Source organism: Panthera uncia (genome assembly GCF_023721935.1).
Source record: "Panthera uncia isolate 11264 chromosome B2 unlocalized genomic scaffold, Puncia_PCG_1.0 HiC_scaffold_24, whole genome shotgun sequence".
NCBI lineage: Eukaryota > Metazoa > Chordata > Mammalia > Carnivora > Felidae > Panthera > Panthera uncia.
In genome coordinates, this window is record NW_026057580.1 from 85,089,034 (window position 1) to 85,111,428 (window position 22,395).

Sequence of the window (22,395 nt, forward strand, 5' to 3'; positions counted from 1 at the left end):
TCAAATAGAATTAGAATGAGATCTATGTAAGGGCTCATTTCCAAAATGCATATTAACCAGTAAACATATGCACATTTATTCCGTTACACTATTACATGCAATAGTTTTTCATAATTTTTATTAGGAAAAAGTATCATACTTAATGAAATAGGTAGATCTTTTAAGAAAGCACTTTGTTATAAGGTCTTAAGTCGAAATATATTTCTATTATAACTTTTAAAACTTCTATTTTTTAAGTTTATTTATTTTTGAGAGAGACAGAGAGAGTGAGTGGGGGAGGGGCAGAGAGAAAGGGACAGAGAGAATCCCAAGCAGGCTCTGCACTGTCAGCACAGAGCCAGACACGGGGCTTGATCTCACGACTGTGAGATCATGACCTGAATCTTAATAGAGAGTCAGATGCTTAACTGACTAAGCCACCCAGGCTCCCCTATTTCTATTATAACTTTGAAATTGTTAGCACTCTGGTAAAATATCATACTGAGAAAAATGGGCACCACTTCTGGCACTTTAAATTTAAGTATGCTGGATGAAACAAAGAAAATAAATTTGTAATCATGTTGATGCAGGAAAGAAAGGGAAAGCCCTCGATGTTAGGAATTCTAAGTTAAAGGGAGGGAAAGCTCCCCTTTTAAAGGGAAATCTAAGTTAAGCATAAACCCAAGCAAAGCTGAGCAAGGAAGATCTTAATCCAAAAATGCGGGTTAAAGTTTGGAGTTTGAATGGCCTCTCTGGGAATTGACATTAGGATTTGGAATCACAGAGAGAAATTAAAACAGAATTCACTTAAGCTTGGACTCTGGAATTGTCCCCTGACAGTGAAATAGGCACTAGAAAATTCCACCTGCAAGCTGGAAGTGGCAATAGTCACTTTGTTTTTCCTTTGGGGCTCTAGGTAAAGAAAAATTAGTGTGCGGTGAGGAATCAAACACCCAAACCTGTGTCTTTCATGGGAACAGGGTCAGTTTTATTCTCCCTTTATTCTAAAAATTTTCAACAAGTCAGGTGAGTGGTATCCCCATAGGAAAGAGAGTATAGCCTCACCTGATATTGAGCTCACCATAAAAGCGTGTACTGCACAAAAGGAAAATAACTACAAAATGAAATCAGAAGCCACAAAAGTCGGAATGTTTGTACACTAAGAACTAGAAAGAATCAGATAATCTGAAAGAATGTATAAACATAAGAATATATGAGCATGAAATATGGCCTTTTGTAGCAACATGGATGGAACTGGAGAGTGTGATGCTAAGTGAAATAAGCCATACAGAGAAAGACAGATACCATATGGTTTCACTCTTATGTGGATCCTGAGAAATGTAACAGAAACCCATGGGGGAGGGGAAGGAAAAAAAAAAAAAAAAAAAAAAGAGGTTAGAGTGGGCGAGAGCCAAAGCATAAGAGACTGTTAAAAACTGAGAACAAACTGAGGGTTGATGGGGGGTGGGAGGGAGGGGAGGGTGGGTGATGGGTATTGAGGAGGGCACCTTTTGGGATGAGCACTGGGTGTTGTATGGAAACCAATTTGACAGTAAATTTCATATATTAAAAAAAAAAAATAATAATAATAAAAAAATAAAAATAAAAAAATAAAAAAATAAAAGAATATATGAGCATATTTTTATGATTTTTATCATGATTTTTATCTGATAAAAATCATAAAAATATGTGGAAAATACATAATCATAAAAATATGATTCAAACATAAAACAATAACAAAAAGAATAGGAAAAAAACAATACAAGCTTTGGAAAAGAAGTCAATATCTACTTCTAGAAATAAAAAAGTTGCATATAGTTGAAATTTAAAATTCAGTGAATGGGCTGAGCAAAGGTTTAGAAACTGCTTAATAAAGAATTAGAAATCCAGACCTGAGGAAATTACCTATAAATTGACATAGAGAGGTAAAGAAATAAAAATATGAGATCCTAAGTGGCATGGCTAATGGAAGGATAAAATTCAACGTAAGTTTAGCAGCAATCACCACAGAAGAGATTATTAGATGAAATAGGGGAGAAAGAATATCCAAGACATTATGGAGAGAAGAATTGTCAAGAGTTAAAGAAAATTATACATTTTCTGTTTGAAGAATATAAAAAAGAAATTCACCACCAAAGCTCCTAGTAGAAAGCCTGCCCACTGGTCAAGATTGAGCGAAAAAGTGTTAAATATATTAGATATCCTATATTTTTATCATACATATCATATGTACTAGAGACAAATATGTATCTATCCTATGTGCTAGAGACAAATATCAGATTATTGCTTGTGTTTACCATTCACAGCCCAACTTCATTGAAAAAAACTGCTCAATAATGCATATACTTTTTAGAAAGAAGAATATTCAACCCAGAAGAGAGTTCTACTGGCTTGCAGAATGCAAGAATCAACCTATAAAACACAATAACATTTCTATATATCAGTGATAACTAAATATAAAATGTAATGAAAATATTTAGAAAAGAAGCAAAACGTATATGATACCTAGAAATACATATTTAAAATGGAAATACTTTTTAAGGAGATTATCAAAGAACATAAGATTAAATCTTTATTTGATTTTTTTTTAAGATAAAATTTTAAATGGGGAGGTAGCTAATACTATCCAATCCTGGTGAAAATCTGTAGAAATGGAAATGTTTACTACTGCTGTCATTTGGGGAAATTAGTACTACAACCTTAGGAAGGCAATAGGGCATCTAGTATTGTTAAGATAATGAAGTCCTATCAGTCACCAACTCCACTGTAGACATTCATGCGAAAGAAACGTGTACAATTTGTAGAAAGAAGCAAATGAAAGATGTTCAACATATACCTCCTTGTTATAATAAAAATTGTTATAAAAAATTATGGGGTGCCTGGGTGACTCAGTCAGTTAAGCATCCAACTTTGGCTCAGGTCATGATCTCACAGTTCGTGAGTTCAAGCCCTGCGTTGGGCTCTGTACTGACAGCTCAGAGCCTGGAGCCTGCTTCGGATTCTGTGTCTCCCTCTCTTTCTGCCCCTCCCCTGCTCACACTCTGTCTCACTCTCTCTCAAAAATAAATAAACATTTAATTTTTTTTTAAAATTTAAATAAGTAAAAAATGAATTTAATAAATAATAAATTTAATACAATATAAATTTAATACAATATAATATATAATTATATAATATTATAATATAATATATAATAATATAGTATAAATATTATATAATATTATAATATATAATTGTATATATTGTATATATTATATAATATAATCTATAATTATATATATTATAATATTATATAATAATATTATATTATAATATATAATTATATATAATATAATAAATTTAATACAAATAAAAATTAGAAAAAAATCTAAATATCCACAAATTAGTAAGAAAAATGAAGTGTAATATATTCATAAAATCTGACACAAGAAACAGTTCAAGTGAGTGAAATAGGTTCACATGTCTAAACATTGATTAATTTCGGAAACTTCGAGTAAAGTGAAGACAACTAATATCATCATGTTATCATTTGTGTAAAGTTGTAAGACATAAAACAATTTTATGTTGAGTAAAACACACAAATATAAATTTCAGAAGAGTAGTTAACTCTAGAGAAAATGGAAGGGGAACAGGACAGAAGTGAAGTGAGATTCAAATGTGCCTAAGTATTTCTTTAAAAATATATCTGAAGCATACATGAAAAAAATGTTAATATTTTTAACCTCTGGTTGTCATACATACTTTTCTGGTGCTTTAAAATAATTCCTAATTTAAAATGTCTTTAAGCAAAAGAAAATAAAATCTAATTAGAAAAGAGGTAAATGAAAATTTTAATATATATCAACTACTATCAATTTTACACATAGATTTTCTGTTATATTCTTGCTTAGACAATGATATTGATGAATACCATCCTCATTATATTTCAAAATATGAAAACAATGCTAGCTCAAGACATGAAAATAGTTACTAATTTTTATGCATTATTAAAATTTTTGAAATTTCTCTATCTTCTTGTGCATTAAAAGAGGCAAGCATTCTCAGATATATAAGTCACTTGAATGCAAATGCTCTTCGACTTTTGTATTTATTTTAAGTACCACAGGCTAGAAATTGGCTCTTTTGAAGTTTCGTGTCATGTTATCAAAGTCAGTTGGATTTCAGACTCTGATACATAATATAAACTGACCTTGATCTAGGTTGGAACATGTCCTTTTATTTTTATCAAAGTCTTATAATAGAAAGATAAGTAGTGAAGTAAAAGATTAGATATCAAAGTGTGTATTTCATTGTGCTTTGCTTTGGGTTTTTATTGCATTTTCAGTTAAGTCCTTACTGGACCAAAAGCTTTTGTGATCTGACCTTGGGCTCTCTTCCCAGAATTTTCTTGAGCTTCAGTCACTGTCTCCCAGCCTTGCTTACATTCTTTGAGGCACCAAGCTCTTCCTAACTCTGGAATTTCAGAGTCTATTTAGATGGGTGGGAAAACCTCACACCTGGCCCATCCCTTGGCTTAACTAGGCAATTTTCAAGGCTCGCTTCCCTTTCTTAGCAAAGCTGGGACCCTAGATCTCCCATAGATATCATGCTTCTGCCATAATCACTTGTAACATCTTTGTCTTTCCTTTATGATATCTTCACAACTTGCAATCTATTTAATATCTCACATCTGTTATATATTTTCTTCATCAATCAATAAGCTGACAGTGACTCATACATAAAAAAGAAGGTAGAAAGGAAACTAAACAATTGTGAAGATTTGAAAATCACTTAAATTGGCTGATTCATATTTCTTAATCTAGAAAATGAGGATATTAAATCCTTCTTACCTAGCTCTCAGTCGGTGAAATTATAGCAGTGAAGCCTTGTGCAAGTATAAGGGATCATCATAAATACCTACTCATTACTTTTTCTGTTTATTTGTATTTCTTTTTACAAGTAGAGGTAAGTTTTCATTCTTTTCCTCTAATTGGATTTTCGTGGTGTGTGCTAAGATTTTTAATGGTTTTGTATATTGCTTTTTTCCATTTCTATACAGAAATGATCACCTCATTAACTTGTTAGGCTCAAACCCTGGGCATTTCTACAAAAGGCTTTCAATTTATATATTTGATCCTGAATCTAAACTACAGATGTAAATTTTTTAGCATAAAAAAGCTCATATAGGAATTTGTCTCTTACAACACCCACAGTTAAAAAAAATTATGTTAATCAATTTTGTGATATTAAAAGCTGAACTTGTGAAAAGTGAGAATGATTTTCTTTTCTTTTCTCTGTCTCCCTAACCTACCCACTATTTATTATTATTTAGCCACAGAACAATGTACTTAAAGAGTAAGCACTCAACAAATAGTGCTGATTAGCTAATTATCCTTCTTTTGTTAACTTCTCTAAATACTAGGATGCATTAGAATGAAGGGCAAAACAGAGGAAAATCTGTAATTGACTACAAACACCCCCCAAAACAAGCATGACTGCAACATTCCTGAAGCAATTATCACAAAACATAACTTAAATAGTCACTGGAGAGCCTCTTGGTAACTTTGTCAATAGAATTCCCAGTTGACTAACAATCACAGTTAAACATGTACTGCTGAAGTTGTACCTAATTTATAAGAAGGCGGCTTCATGAGAATGGAGGCAGGGAAGCGATTGTGACTCCATTTCTCTAGAGAGACGCTGTGTTGAGGAAACTCTAGCAAAAAGAAAATTGGTGTCAACCCAACAGTATCTGACTTTAAGAAAAAAGAACCTTATAAGGTTTTACTAATTCAACTATGTTTTCAGAGGAAAAGAGTACCAAAGGAAATAGGGCAGTTATTATGAATATTTTGTAGGATGGCCACAACATATCTAATTATATACTCGGCTAAATATATTCTGTAGAAATATGTGTCTAAAGCACACTTTTCTCCCTAAAGCGATGAAAATTGGTTCTAAGAGGGGTTGAAGTACCATTTTCATTTTATGTATACGGCAAACATATTCATACAGTGTATTTGTACATAGAGTATATCTGTGGACTTAAGATTTCATGGTAAGGATGATTATGAAAAAAAAAATAATGAAAGATGCTCCTTAGGGGCTTGATAATAAAATCTAGGTTGAGAACCACTGGTCTAAAGTGAAATTGCACTTTTTTTTTATTATCACCATATATAAGAGGATAAAACTATTATATGGATTAATTATTTATCATGGAAAAATAATTGACTATTATTAGTTGTTATTTAGTTATTTTAATATAACCAATTAGAATAATGGTTTAGAAACCAAGAAAGTAGAATATTTGGTTTTAAGACAATATGGTGATATAAGGGAACATTAATCTCTAGGATGGAAGTCTGGAGCATTCTGGAAATTACCTGTGTCATACGTTTAGATGTAAAAATGATCAATAAATTCGACTCTAAATAAATAATATATTATACATTTACTGGATTGACAAGAGCTGTCCGTTTGAATGAATGCTGAGAAAGGGTAGATTAGACTCCCTTTTGTTTGAACAGAACAACCTTTAAAAATTTTATGAAATTATATGTTAACTCTTTTCGAAGTTGATTAGTACAAAGGAGTGATAGAATAATAGCTAAAAGGGAGAGAAATCTCATAATGACTAAAAGAGCATTTAGGCTGGAAGTTGCAAACTCACCATCATTAGATATTGAAGATCAATTTCTTTCACACCTGTCTTATTTTTACTTCAGAAGCATAGAGGACTGTAGTGATGAATCCAGTGTCTGACTCAGGGCAAATACTCAGTAACCCTTTTAGGGAAGGGACTTCCTTCTACCTTGTAGTCAACGTGTTTCCCCTTACTCTTTCTTCCTTTGCTATAATTCTCCTGAAGGCATTTTTCTATTTCCTCTGGCTTCTCCTATAATGCTTTATATGTAGTAGCTCACCTATGATTTGATAATGAGTGAGTAATAATAGCAAATAAAGGAATAGTGAGAAATAATGGATAGAGGTTTTAATAATGTAACATTGACACCATAGTGAATTAAATTGCTCAAGAAATTTACCCATAAAGCAAATTACTCACTCTCAATCTGAGAATCAAAAATTTAAGTCCTGGACCATTCATATCAAAAGAATCTTCCAAAAATGAATCAAGACTACAATCAGGGCTGCTTCATGGATGGCATTGTTGACGAATAACAAAGAAGTTTTGAAAAAGCAATTATGTACCTGGGAACCCATAAAAAGAATTGAGACCCAAGCGGTCAAGACTGTATATGTTAGCACGCTACCAGGAGGTGGGGAACTTGTCTCTATGAAGGTTCAATATAAGTCCTGTAACATTATACCTTTGTGTTGGAATTGTGCCCCTTTAAAATATATTAAATATCAAATTGTGATTTCTTCTAGTATTCACTGTTTTGAAGCTTATGTTGTTTTAAAGAAAACTTTGGAAACACAATCCTTAAATAAGACATTACTTAGATATACTCTCTCAAGGGAGATTGGAAAAGGAAAAAGGAAGTAGAACCTAATATAACTAATTAATTCTATACAAGTTGAGACATGACCTGAAAGCAGAGTTCTGATGATCTAAAAATATTTTGTCACCAATACTTCGTCTTCCTGCCAGCCTCAAAACGCCCTTTTAATTAGACCATGAGGACACATATATAAGTAGGTACTATGTTCACCATATTTACTATTTACTTTTGGCTTAATATTTATCTGTTGAAGACCCTGAGAACAATCAGAACCAAGCATTTTTCAATCGAATGAATCAAGCTCCATCTGAATAGGAGCTATCACTCACTAAAGAAAAAAATATGGTGTAGACTCAAGACTAAACAAGTAGGAGTCTAGAAACTTAAAGCTGTGGCAATAAGCTGACATGCTGTGCAATCGTAAATAAGGTCTATTCAAATCTTATAGAAATGGATCATTACTTGTGAAGAGGGTTGAAGTGAGCATGAGGGTATAGAATAGGATTAGCTTGAGGACCTGTCAAAAGGTCTAAAATATTTTGGCTTGAAGATTTGTCACAATAAACAAAAGAAACTATTACTCTGGGTAACGTGTTTTTACAGGTATAATCACCCTATTATTTTTACCACAGTGTGTTGGGGCTTCCCAAGACCACACTCATTTTCAATGATTCACTAGAAGGACTCACAGGATTCTGAAAAGTTGTTACACTCATGGTAATGGTTTTTTACAATAAAAGAATATTGATTAAAATCAGCAAGGACAAAGGAGCATAGGGAAGAGTCTAGAAGTCACCAAGTGCAAATTTCCATTTATCCTTCCCAGTTGCATCATACAGAGAGTATTTCTCCCAGCAACAATGTACGACAACACTTAGGAAGTATTCCCAACCAAGGAAACTCACCCAAGTCTTCCTGTTCAGGGTTTTTATTGGGAGGTCAATTACACAGATAATGGAGCACTCCTATGACTGACCAGTCTCCAGTACTCCTAGAGATACAGTGTAGCTCATGGCGTCTGGTGGACAAAACTAGGCATTCACCATAAATTGCATTGTGAGCTAATAAATGTGGTGCAGGGTTCCAGGCAAACAACAGAAGACATTCACCATGAATCAATTGTTAGCATAAATTATCTGGTGTGACCCCTGGTCCCGGGTATACAAAGCTATTTTTATCACACAGAATATTACAAGGGCTTATAGGTTATCTCCCAGGAGCTGGTGAAGGGACAGTCTTTTCAGTTCAGTATCTTCAGGGTTTGAGCACTCCAAATGTATTGAATTAACCCTTTACTGCACCATGAGAGAGTTCTTTGTACCAGTGTTTCCCATTTCATAGCCATTTTGCTGGTTCTTGCCAACTTAAGTGCCTCAGGTATAGTTCTGGTAATTTACCTCCTGCTGAATAACTTAATTCCTAAGGGAAAAGGTCCCTATCTCTTCAGGAGTAGCCTTAAAAGTTCATTATATGCAGGCAGGGACACTGGAAGCCAAGTCCCCAACCAGTGCTTTGCATCCAGAAATATTCAGTATTTTTTTAATGTTTATTTTTGAGAGAGAGAGAGACAGAGTGCGAGTGGGGGAGAATCTACACAGAATCTGAAGTAGGCTCTAGGCTCTGAGCTGTGAGCACAAACAGAACCTGACGTGGGGCTTGATCTCAAGAATTGTGAAGTCATGACCTGAGCCACAGTCAGAGGCTTAACCGACTGAACCACCCAGGCGCCCCCAGTATGTTTGTTTTGAAAGCATAAATGATGAATGAACCTTCTACTCTTTGAATTATTTATTGTTTCCAATATCATTGCTAACATGGGTCTCTCATTTTATCTCCTCCAATAGGTTGAATTTTTAAACCATGTTTCAAAATTCAGGTCAAATTTCACTCCTGTCACAAAGCGTCCTCAAGCCTTCATAGCACAATTAGTCCCTCCTTCTGTGTTCCCATAATTTAATTGATTAATGAGTTGCATGATCCTATTCTACCTTGCTTTCTGGTGGATTGTAAATGTATCATTTTACTCAGCTCTAGATGTTGGCCTTTAAAGACACATACATTGGGAAAAAAAAAAAAAGAGAGGGCAGGAGCCAAACCATAAGAGACTCTTAAAAACTGAGAATAAACTGAGGGTTGATGGGGGGTGGGAGGGGGGGGTGGGAGGGAAGGGAGGGTGGGTGATGGGCATTGAGGAGGGCATCTGTTGGAAGGAACACTGGGTGTTATATGGAAACCAATTTGGCAATAAATTGCATATTAAAATAAACAAAGACAGATACCTTGACCTATCCATCTTCATAGTCTCTAGAATCCCTACTCTAATGCGTTGCTTCTGGTTATTCATAAATTGAATATTGAAACCATTTAATCATATTTTTCAAGGTTATTTTACCAGGTTAAATAGAGATCAGGAATATGTAACTAATGTCTGAAAATTTCAAATTGTTGAACTCAGTCTGAATCTCACAGTAGTTGTACAAGCTTTCAAATTAGAGTAAACGAAAAGTAGATTAGACCAAGTGCATGAGAACACAGTGTACAGAACAGCTGCACTGTGTCCTCAATGGGATAAACTAAATTATAATTGTAGTGATATTTCATCTTTCCTGCCTGTGTACTCTTCTGAAGAGTCTCCCAGCTTCAGGGCTTTGGGGACTTATTTGTCACCACAGGTCTGAAATTAGTTTGATTAGTTTTGCTGACATTTATTATCTCAAACTATCTGAAATCTACCTTAGCAGTAAAAACTGGAAAGAATGTCAGTAGCAATGATTTCAATTTGTGTATATATCAAGACGTTGAAATTTGACATGTGAACACAGGTCATGAGACACCCCTTTGTTTAGGTTCCCAGGAATATAGAAGTGATTGTGGTCCCAAGTGGGTCATAAAAATTAACAGTCAAAAAGTGACTTTCAAATGCATTGTTCTCTTGGATACAAGGGGAACCACTTTATTTGTTTATTCTTACAAAGTTCACTTTTTTCACACTCTTTCTTGTCCTCTCTTCTATTTTTTCTCCTATGTTTTCAGATTTTATCAACCCTATCTTCTGCCAAATTTGGGTTTATTCAAAAATAATCTTATTAAACATCTACTATATGCATAGCACCTTGTGTGAATGAAAAACACAACCACCAAGAGATTCATTTAAGTTTAATAAAATTTTATTTAGCTAGTGCTCCGTGTTGTACTATTTTCTGATACTATAAAAATGAGTAGGATAAGGTTTCTACCTCTGAATAGATTATGGTATACAACTGGAGCGAACAATCCTGGAAGATATAGCTATGCTTTTTTGGTGGTTATCATAGAACAATGTATAAAGGGCTATGGGAACACAGTTGAGAGAGAAGACCTCTAAGGAGAAGAAGCTTCAGAATTAAGGTAATGAGGGAATTCAAGAAGAGGAAAGATATGGAGCCAATGCAGGTGTAAGAGAATATGTTTCTTAGAAAGCAAGGAGCCTTTATTTAGAAGTTATTAGTCAAGATTAACTCTTCTTTTCATTGAGAAATTACAGCTTTCCCCATTTTTTCATCAGATAATCAGCTTTCTCTGGCCCGAGTCCACAGTAGAGAGGCCCATCTATACACAAAAAATTTTTCAGGATATTGGGACTAGAATTAATGATACCAATCTGAGCAGTCACTGAACGAGATTCATTTTTTCCCACAATATTACTATATGATTAACTGGCTACTCCAATGCATTAAGGGAAATGCTGTGAAAATTAACCAAGCAAAACTTTCCTCTTTTTCTGCTTAGTCCCATCAAGGGAATCTATGGCCATTCACCCCAGTTTCTCTCCTTGCCAGATTCTTATGCTTGCCTCAAATATATGAATTTTTACTATGTAACGTAGAAAGGGTTTTGCCATCTGTATAATATCAACAGTCTGTCATACATCCATTAGTTTAATTCTCTAATTTTATCATACATCATGTGTTCTAAGCAGAAGTAGTTCAACAACAGAGAATGGTGAACCAGACTGACTCCATTTTAGTCAGTATGGCTTGCTGTTTGTATTTATCATGGTATTTACTCCACACTCTTGACATACGTGAAGAACAAAATTGGAGCTAAAAGCTACAACAAATTAGTATCCAATATCCCTTCCCATCAGTGTGGTTCGAAAAGATATAGCTTAATAAGGAGCTTTTGAGTAGATTTTTTAAAATATCATTATACTTTAAATTCGGTTGAGAGGTAAAATGAAAAATACACAGTGTATCTTCCCTAAACGGAACTAAATAAAGACAGTCCTTAATCTTGAAGGGCACCTGTGTTTCTATTTATAGGAGAATGTTGAAGGTGGGGACTGCAGTCGCTGTAAATCCGGCTTCTTCAACTTGCAAGAGGATAATCATAAAGGTTGTGACGAGTGTTTCTGTTCAGGGGTTTCAAACAGATGTCAGAGCTCCTACTGGACCTATGGCCATGTAAGCAATAGCCTTTTCATTCTGTACACAGTTCCACATCCCTCCTTGCTATTGTTCTTTTGTAAGAAATAAAAAAAAAAAAATTCTGGTAGTAAGTTCCTCTTAACAGTTATCACGAAACAGTGATGGAATTTTCTTTCAAATGCTATTTGCGTACCTTTGATCAAAGACTTTAGGGTTTTATTTGTAGCAGTGTGTGGCCTGGAATCTCTTAGAAATAACAAACATTAGCCTTTGCAGTGTCCATGATTACTATGTGAGGCAGTAATGGAATTAACGTTGTTATATAGCCCCAGGGGCAGATGATTCAATAGAGAGAAAGAATCAGATTGTGATATGAAGAATTATGTATTCCATTCACCAATATTTTTGGTATACAAATTAAGAAAAATTGCTCCCCATTGCTTTTGTAACTCTTCACAGTGGTTTGTGTCCCTATAGAGGAGGTATGAGAGGAAAATGGGACCCTCAGGGAATTTCGAATAGCCTGTGTGGCAGCTCTTAAGACTGCAGAGTGACAGGAAACAAGCTACAGAGAGAGAAGCCTAGAGGAGAATGGGAAAGTCTACCACCTGGGGTTAAGAATGCAAAGTTGGATTCTTATACTTGGAGAGCCACTGGAGGATTTTTATCAGGGGAGTGATTTGACCAGAGTTGTGTTCTACAAAGATCGTTATTTCAAGGAACTACCTTTCAACCACTCCTTCCGCTGTAATATTTTGAATAGTTTCTGACTGTACTCTCATTTCTGAATTTGAATCCATACACCATCAAATATATTGCCTCCAGAGCAGATTGCACAGAACCAACAGCAAATAGACATCTCTAGCCCACTTCCTCCTCTGTTTGTAGAGTTTCACTCCACCCTCTAGACTGCTCCCTTAACATATCAAAGTTTCTTGATTAGCGGAAGAGCAGAAGTAGCACTCAGCCTTGGTGTTCAGCATCTAGGTCCACTGACATTTCCATTTCAGTCAGCTTTCTGGTAAGAACTTCCTCTGAATCTCACTGGTCTGTCCTAGAATGCCTGAAGGATGCTGTTGGAAAGGGGGAGAGAAGGAAGTAAGTAGCCTCTATCTGAAGATCTAACTAGCCAGTATGTTTTTATTTGGTCTTTCTCTTTGGACCATGGCAGTTCCAGCAACTGCATGGGTTTGGGAGAATCAAATGACCTCTACATGAAAAAAAATTAAAAATACTTCATGCACATATTATCACCATCACTATTCTGCTCCCCATCACCCACAACACCAAGCCACTCATACACATCTAAGTAGGCCCCTGGTAGCCACAGAGCTCAGTATCTTGTGTTTTGTCCCAGCTAGGTAGGACAGTCTAAATTAGAATTGTAGCTGTATACCCACTCCTGGCCAGAGTCTAAAGATGCAAAAGCAAATCACCGCGTGTGTTTCCGATTTTTCCTTTAAGGCTCCTTCCTTTTCTGGGACAAGGATCTAGGCTATGAGTTTCTGTAGTACTCTGACCCCATGGGAAGGACTAGGTATAGTATTTTGAGCTGTGGCCATAGCAACAGGCTGGTGGATTCAAATGTTCTCAAGCCTCAAAATTGAAATTTAATTAAGGGGAAGGTTGGAAATACTAAATGAAAAGCTACCTTTCATGCACTTGCATATTGTATTTCTTTTCTTCCTCTGCTTTACAAATATATGTAATACCTTTTGAAATATTATTTTCCATAAGCAACAGGAAATTATTAGCGAAATGGAAAATATGAAATTGAGAATCCAATTGTCTGATAATTTGTATAACATTATAATCATCGTGTAACTTTGAATGAATTTCTATTTTTTAAGAAAGAAGTATTTGGAATCATAACTTCTTAAAAGCATTGGATCGGGGCACCTTAGTGGCTCAGTTGGTTGAGCATCTGACTTCAGCTCAGGTCATGATCTCACTGCTTGTGGGTTTAAGCCCCGCGTCAAGCTCCGTGCTGACAGCTCAGACCCTGGAGCCTGCTTCAGATTCTGTCTTTGCCTCTCTGCCCCTCCCCTGCTCGTGCTCTCTCTCTCTCAAATGTCAAGTAAAACATTTAAAAAAATGTTTTAAAGCATTGGATCAATAAAACTAGATTATTCCGTATTACTATTCAAACTCCTAGAACCATCAAGAAAATAATGAGAACCTATAATGAGTACATATGATAAATTTCATATTTTCCACAACTCTTATATTTTTCTAAACTTTTATAGTTTTAGGGTTTTTTTTTATTTCCAAAAAATTGACACTATACGGAATATGGAAGAGAAAGAAAAGGATATGACTTTTGCTTTTGTTTTTCCTAAATAACAATGATTGTGTGTTTTCTTGAAGATACAAGACATGAGCGGCTGGTACCTAACGGACCTCTCTGGCCACATTCGAGTGGCTCCCCGGCAGGATGACTCAGAGCCAGCTCAGCAGATCAGCATCAGCAGTGTGGAAGCCCAGCGTTCCCTGCCACAGAGGTACTACTGGAGTGCACCAGCTCTGTATCTGGGAAACAAAGTAAGTCCAGACAGTGCTGGCTTCCTGCCACTTTGCTTTAGCTGATCAATGACGAGTTTCATTAAGTATTTTTTTTAAGAAAAGTCAAAACAAATTGATGGTGTGTTGTGTTGCCAGAAGCAACGAGATCAGTTTTAGTTGGGTATTTCTCCCAGGATCCATGGGAGAAGTATGTATACCAAGAGTTAACGGGCTATGGCATCTGTAGGTCACAACTTTACATAGTTGGTGTTCTGTACTCGTTTTTTTGGCAGTTTCCAACTCATTTTTATGCGAACTTTTTGAATGAATGACTAAACTAATGAAGACTCTAGGATATTTTTGCAAAGCCTCTCAGATGATTTTGCAAAACCAACTATAAATATTGAAAGAAACTGTGTTGCATTTACTTGAAATAGCTATTTTTCTAGAGTTGCCTATGGTGGGATGCTTACTGGAGTTTTCGTCATCTGTGTCTATTTTATTTCAAAACTGATATTCAAGAGAGCTAATTCTTCTATCTTGCATGAATGTTAATTGGAAATGAAATGTATTACATAACTAACTTAATGCTTGCCATGAAGTCTATGTAAACAACATATTTCCTGGAGCTCAGAGAGAAAACTACCCTAAAAGAAGTGCCAGGTTGAAAGCCCATTTGTTTTAAAGCCCACCACACACATATAAAAACATACACAGATAAACAAATGTAGCAGTCTTGGAAATGCAGGTGTTTTTTTTTGTTGTTGTTGTTGTTGTTGTTCTGTTGTAGATTAACTCTATCTAGATAGGTGCCTTAGCTTTTACCATTTTATTTTATTTTGCCTAATAATTTGTTGGAAACCAATTTGGTACAGTAATTCTGTGAAAGTTAATACCTTATGGGCTGATGGTTACATCACTAATCATATCAGAAACTGCAGCAGTCACAGAAAAATCCCTTAGCAAACCGATGCTGTGTAAGCCTGTATGTTTTCACCTATAGGATTGTTGTGTTACTTTGGAAGAAATTTTCTTTGATTAAACAAACAAAATATATTTACTGTTAGTGGTTCTCTTGCATGGCATATGACTTATTGAGGAAGAAAAACTTAGTAGTTCACATGTTAGTGAACACAAACTGGTTGGTGGTTTTAGCTAATTAAAAAAAATTAACTAGTGGCCAATTTCTTTCTTTTTTTTTTTTTAAGGTTTTTAATGTTTATTTTTGAGAGAGGGAGACAGAGACAGTGTGAGTGGGGAAGGGGCAAAGAGAGAGGGAGACACAGAATCCAAAGCAGGCTCCAGGCTCTGAGCTGTCAGCACAGAGCCCAATGCGGGGCTTGAACTCAATGCCAGATCATGACCTGAGCCAAAGTCGGACACTTAACCGACCAAGCCACCCAGGTGCCACTCTTTTTTTTTTTTAAGTGCTTATTTATTTTTGAGAGAGAGAGTCAGAGTGCAAGCAGGGGAGGGGCAAAGAGAGACGGAGATACAGAATCTGAAGCAGGCTCCAGGCTCTGAGCTGTCAGCACAGAGCCTGATGTAGAGCTGGAACATAAACTACGAGATGATGACCTGCGCCGAAGTCAGATGCTTAACCCACTAAGGCATCCAGATGCCCCAGATAGTGGCCAGTTTCTTATTTTGAGCAGACTTCTAAATGCTATTATGAAAAATGTGTTAATGAATAAAACCCATTTTTCAATGAATATGTACTTTAAAATAGACAGTGTATATTGCATAAAATTCTACAGCTATAATAAAAAATCCAGTTAAACTTATATTTGCAAGGTCTTTTACAACAAAAAGTCATTCCATCTTGTTCTATTTTGGAACCTCCTGTATTCCCAACAAGAATAAAATAGCACATAAGTCTTGAATATCCACAGCTTAAAATTGCCAATAAATAAATAAATAAATAAATAAATAAATAAAACATAGATAAACGTCCAAATTTTTTCTGCTCTGAGGAGTTCAGAGAAGAGCCTTGGGTCAAAATTGGATGAGTTTCAAAGGTCTTATTTTTCTTACAATAGTGAAACTTATTTAATAGCTTATCATAGAATATTCTTAACCACATTTTCCATATTTTTTCTTGGGTCATATGCATTTTCTTTCTGTTGGCTGAAAATCAAACTGACATAAGCATGGAAGCTAATGGGATATTAAATAACACCAGAGCATAGAATTTGGACATCCTGTTCCTAGATGTTGGTGCCCAAAGATAACTTCCTTTATCCTGGCTGAACTGTTCCTTATAACCACCCACAACGAAGCCCTTCATATTCCTCCACAGATCATTTTCACTTCAAAACACTGTGCTTCCCTCCCTCTCTAACTTTTTCCTCCCTTCCCCTCCCCCATGGTCTTCTGTCAAGTTTCTCAGGATCCACATAAGAGTGAAAACATATGGTATCTGTCTTTCTCTGTATGACTTATTTCACTAACCATAAGAGACTCTTAAAGACAGAATAAACTGAGGGTTGATGGGGGGGGTGGGAGTGAGGGGAGGGTGGGTGATGGGGATTGAGGAGGGCACCTGTTGGAATGAGCACTGGGTGTTGTATGGAAACCAATTTGACAATAAATCTCATATTAAAAAAAATAAAATAAACACTCAGCCGGGGGGGGGGGTACCCACTGTGCTTGCCTCTGCTTCAATTTCCACTCAGTGAACAAAATAATGGTAACAGGGTGTGCAAATTGTTTGAATACGGAAGACATTTTTTAATGCAATGTGGAAGCCCTTGGTGGTTTACTGTCAGATATCTCCGTATGAATGAAACAATTTGCCTTAATAACTGAACCATATAAATCTTTGATACTACAATAATACTGCAAGCTGTCACAAATTACCACCGTACATCTTAACTGCCACGTCACGTCACGTAAATTATAGTCATGGTGACATGCTTAGCTTGGTTGATTTAGTATCTTGCTAAGGAAATGGAAAATTGTAGGGCCTTGTTTATAAATTCAATAAAGCCACTTCTCTAAATAGTTGAGGCTAAATTCTTTACCAGTAATTGCTGTTCAGATCAGAGCCATTGCCAGAATCTGACAGAAATAGTCTATCAGGAAACCAGTGCATCTGCTTAGATACTGAATTTCATTTACACCCATGACCAGGAGGCTGTGGGTATATCATCCCACCTCCTCTTTTTTAGTGTTAATTCCAAAGTAAAAAAAAATATTTATGAGATGCTATTAGCTTTGTTAAATATTTGTGTAACCAATTTTCAAACATATTCCAAAGCGCTTGGTTAGAAGGCTACTTCTAACAGAAGGGAGATGTGCTATGCTTATTCTGTTATAACGAAGATGCCACATGCCATTCTTCCTTTTTTTTTTCTTCAGGCACCTGACTCCAAATAATAAAACTGCTCTCACATGGGATACACTTTGCTGACTGAGAGGCCCACGTGATTGTGATAAAACTCAAGAACGCTAGCCAGTCGAGCAAAGGAGTATTTTTTATCCTAAGACAAATTTTTATTGACTGCAGACCCTCTTTGGAGTCATGAGGCACACATAACTGAATATGTGTGTGTGTGTGGGGGGGGGGGGGGGGTAGTCATGAGGCCTGGAAAATCTTAGCACATTTTTATACTGCCCGTTCCATTTAAATATTTTCACCATCTCCCTTATGAGTTAATTCTTCAATAGCAATCTTGAAAATGTTTTTTCTCACATGTGAGTGAATATCTAGCACAATTGGCACAATCAAGCGTTGGTTCCCCCTCACTCCTCATTTTAGAGAGTCAAGGAGGATTAAGTCAGCCACCCAGAGGGTTGTATGAGGCAGCATTTCATTTTCAAAATGCTTGGCAAATGTTAATGCTTGGTTGTAGGGCACTGGTTTACGCATGGGACTAGGCAGGAATGGAAAGATCTAGAGGGCAGAATCCTGCTGGTTTGCTACAGGCTACAGCTATTCAGAAACAGTTTGGGTATTTCAGAGTTGGAATAATTTACTGCTTTAGTAAACTAAGTGCTATTGGAACACTGAAATAGTCATTTACTTAAGGTTCCCCTAGTGGTCTGAAATAGTGCGACTTCCAAAAGCAATCGTCTCTGCATCTGTAAAGTTCCCTGAGAATCTGGCTTGGCCTGTCTACTCTTCCCGCATTACCATTCAGGTTTACGATTCTGTCTCTGAGCATTATTAAATTAATCTTATGTGATTTGTTCTTCACAGAACAATGCTTGTTTTCTACAACATGACGTTGTCGTTTTCTGTTTCTAGCTCAGAGAAAGAAGCTTTTAAATTGTTTCCTCTAGTTGCCAACAGTACCTATAGGCAAGCTTAAGATGCACATTATAAGTCTGCTGACAAAATAGCATCTGGCTTCTAAAAGAAATCTCTGGTACTTCCTTGTTGTGCTTGCTTGACTTTCAGTTCCATCTCTCAGATCTCAAATTGAACCTCTGGATTTGAAGGAGACTGATGTTTGAGATTTACAGGGTAGGGTCCTTCTTGTCACATAAAAGGAGCTCAACTAATACTTGGTGATTAATGCTACATACTTAATAACAACAACAGCAGGCTGTTGTTTTTTTTTCCAAATAAAAGGATGGAGCTATTATTTATTTGTTTACTTATTTATTTATTTATCTGGGTTTTTTAAAGTATTTAAATTCCAATTAGTTAACATACAGTGTAATATTAGTTTCAGGTGTACAATATAGTGATTCAATAGTTCTATACCACACCCAGGGCTCATCACAAGTGCACTCCTTAATCCCCATCACCTATTTAACCCATCGCCCCATCCACCTCCCCTCTGGGACCCATCAGTTCTCTATAGTTGACAGTCTGTTTCTTGGTTTGCCTGGCTTTTTTTTCCCCTATGATCATTTGTTTTGTTTCTTAAATTCCACATATGAGTGAAATCATGACTCTTGACTTAGGATTTATGTCAGCATTGAAAAATTATTTCAAACATGGTTAAAAAAAATTAAAAACTAATAAACATAATCCAATCTCCTCTCAATTAAGGTATTGTGGGGCACCTGGGTGGCTCAGTCGGTTAGGCGTCCGACTTCGGCTCAGGTCATGATCTCACAGCTTGTGAGTTCGAGCCCCGCGTCGGGCTCTGTGCTGACAGCTCAGAGCCTGGAGCCTGCTTCTCATTCTGTGTCTCCCTTTCTCTCTGCCCCTCTCCTGCTTGTGCTCTGTCTCTCTCTGTCTCTCAAAAATGAATAAATGTAAAAAACAAATTAAAAAAAAAAGAAGGTATTGTGTATGTGGGAGCATGGCATGACCATAAAAGTAAATAGGAAAAATCAACGGTGATTGAATTTTTATTCCATGAATCAGATCTCATTAAGAATGATTTGATGGGGCGCCTGGGTCACTCAGTTGGTTAAGCGTCCAACTTCGGCTCAGGTCGTGATCTCACTGTTTGCGAGTTCCAGCCCCACATCAGGCTCTGTGCTGACAGCTCAGAGCCTGGAGCCTGCTTCAGATTCTGTGTCTGTCTGTCTGTCTGTCTCTCTCTCTCTCTCTCTCTCTCTCCCTCCCTCCCTCCCGTGCTCATGCTCTGTCTCTCTCTGTCTCTCAATAATAAATAAATGTTAAAAAAATTACAAAAAAAAAAAAAAAAAGAGAATGATTTGGTAATAGAGTAGTACCAGGAAGATTTACTGCCTAGAACTAATCAAATGAATTGTTAGGGGTACATGAAGAAATATATTTATTAAAAACAAACAAAAAAGCCGAGCACTCACTTGTTGCCTATAGCTATAGTAAAGTCTACTATGCAAAATTATCCCACCTACAAGGTCAAACATGCATATCTCCCAATCTTCCCTAACCTTATCATAAGAGTATCTTGATATTTTTTAAATTAAATGTATAAAGCACTAATTTTAGCATTGCAAATTATTAAAGGAGAATTTTAATATTCATATGCATCATTCTGTTTGTAGCACCTTATAATGAAGTACAATGAGAACAAAGATCACTGTTTCCAATTGAGCAACTAAACATACACTAAATAGGAGAGCATTTAGTTTTACAGCAATTTGATGACAAAAATTAAGGAGTTTACTTAGCAGTAATATCAATCTCAGTTAACTTTAGGATAGTTACCAAAAAGTAGCAAGTGAAACAATTCCTGGAGCCAACACAGAGCTGGTAATAGTTCATTTTCCCACCACCTAAAATGAAACATCTTTATAATGGAGAGGACATCAGGTAAAGTACTCACAGAGTATTATCTTAGTAGAGGGGTTAAATTAGTCCTACACTACAGGCTACTCTAAATTCACCCTAACAAATATTAAAAGCAAACCTTAAAAGAAACCAACTTGCTCCAACTAAATTAGCTGCATGCCGGAACAAAGTCCAATACTACTTAATTACAACAAAATCCAACACCCAACACTATAAAATCAGCATGCCTGGCATCAAATCAAAAATTACCAGGCATGTAAACAAGCAGGGGCATATGAACCATAACCAGGAAGAAAATCAGTCAATGAAAACAGTCGCAAAAACGACAAGAAGATCATTCCAAGGCATATCTGAATTGAATTATTTAAAAAAAGAAAATGAGAGAGACAAAGAGAAAATCATAAAAGCAGCCGGAGGGGGGAAAAAGGCACATCATGTACAGAAGAACAGAGATAAGAAAGATAGAAGATTCTTGTCAGATAGGATGCAAACCAGAATACAGTACACGAATATTTTAAAGTATTGGGGAGGAAAGAAACAACAACATACAAAAAAGCAGTCCAGAATTCTTTAGCAGGCCAAAATATCCGTGAAAAAGGAGAGCAAACCAAGAGTTTTTCAGAGAAATAAAGGCTGAGCTACTTTTTCACCAACAAATTACACTAGGAAAAATGTAGAAAGTTTTTCTGGTGAAACGAATATGATGCCGGACGTTTGTCCCTACAAAAAGAAATTAAGAGTATCCAAAACAGTATAAAATAATGTTTTCTCCACTGATTGCACCTAACACAGGACCTCCGGCTAGTCATCTCTTTAGCCCTGGGGCTTACCACAGTGGTTACTGAATGAATAACAAAACACACAGACTTAAAATAGAATTTCAAGTATTCTTTGTACACAATTTTTTTGAAACGATGCAAAGGAAGTCTATGCCATACGAAGAACGTAAAAGTTTTTCCTTCTTCAACCCCTATCCCTCATCCCAAAACCAAAGAAAGGCAAAATCATCAATTAGAGAATTTCAATCAAATCTTAATGTAAAGCTACATTTTTTTCTATATCTTCTTAAATAAAACTTTATATCGTGTTTTATGTGCAGCTCAGTGGAGAACCATAGGGAAGTGATTGATTGTTGATTCTGGTACACTAGCCCTAGCTCTTGTGGGACAGATTCCCGGGATTCTTTAGTAGGTCAGTGTTATACCATTTTGGAACCTATCATAGCTAGAGTGTTCTTTATATACTGGGGTTTTTTCGTCTTTTTTTTTTTTTTTTTTTTTTTTTTTTGTTAATAGTGGAAAGGGAAAGTCTGCAGGGAAGGATGGGAGACGGATATGTGTAAGGGGAAGATGGCCTAAAGACAAAGAGAGAAGGTGGCCATCTCTAAGCCAAGAGAGAAGTCTGGAACAGATTCTTCCTTCACAGCCCTTAGAAGAGACCAGTCCTGCTGACATCTTGATTGTGGACTAACAAACTCACACGTTATTTTCTTTCTTCGTTTTCATGAGAATCGATTGAAAGGGATTAATTAAGTAAGGAGAAGTCATGGTCAGTTATTCTTAGCGTTTTCATCCCTATGCCTTTCACAGATCTGATTCAAATTCTGGATATCTACCTTACTAGTTTTATGATCTTGGACATATCCCATAATTTAGTTGAGTCTTCCATTATCTGCAAAATGAGAGTTCCAGCCTTAGAATTGTGCAAAGCCCTCTAAAACACCCTTAGCACGCAGAAGCTGTTCACTAAATGTCAGTTTCTTCATGAATTTCTATAGTTGTACACTGTAGGAATTTATATGTATCAGAGATAGTCTTTATATCAATTAAAGATGTTTGTTGCGGAACACTTTGACCCCTATTTATTGCCATCTGACAGAGCA

At 36.0% G+C, this 22,395-nt stretch overlaps 1 protein-coding gene across 1 annotated transcript in view; it reads left to right on the forward strand.

Moving 5' to 3' along the window:
* The window catches only part of LAMA2 (laminin subunit alpha 2), a 613,971-nt gene that overhangs the window by 265,298 nt on the left and 326,278 nt on the right, over nucleotides 1-22,395 (forward strand). Inside the window, exons 11-12 of the mRNA XM_049652971.1 lie at nucleotides 11,726-11,866; nucleotides 14,198-14,371. Coding sequence (XP_049508928.1) covers nucleotides 11,726-11,866; nucleotides 14,198-14,371 — 315 coding nt within the window. The remainder of the gene's footprint in view (nucleotides 1-11,725; nucleotides 11,867-14,197; nucleotides 14,372-22,395) is intronic.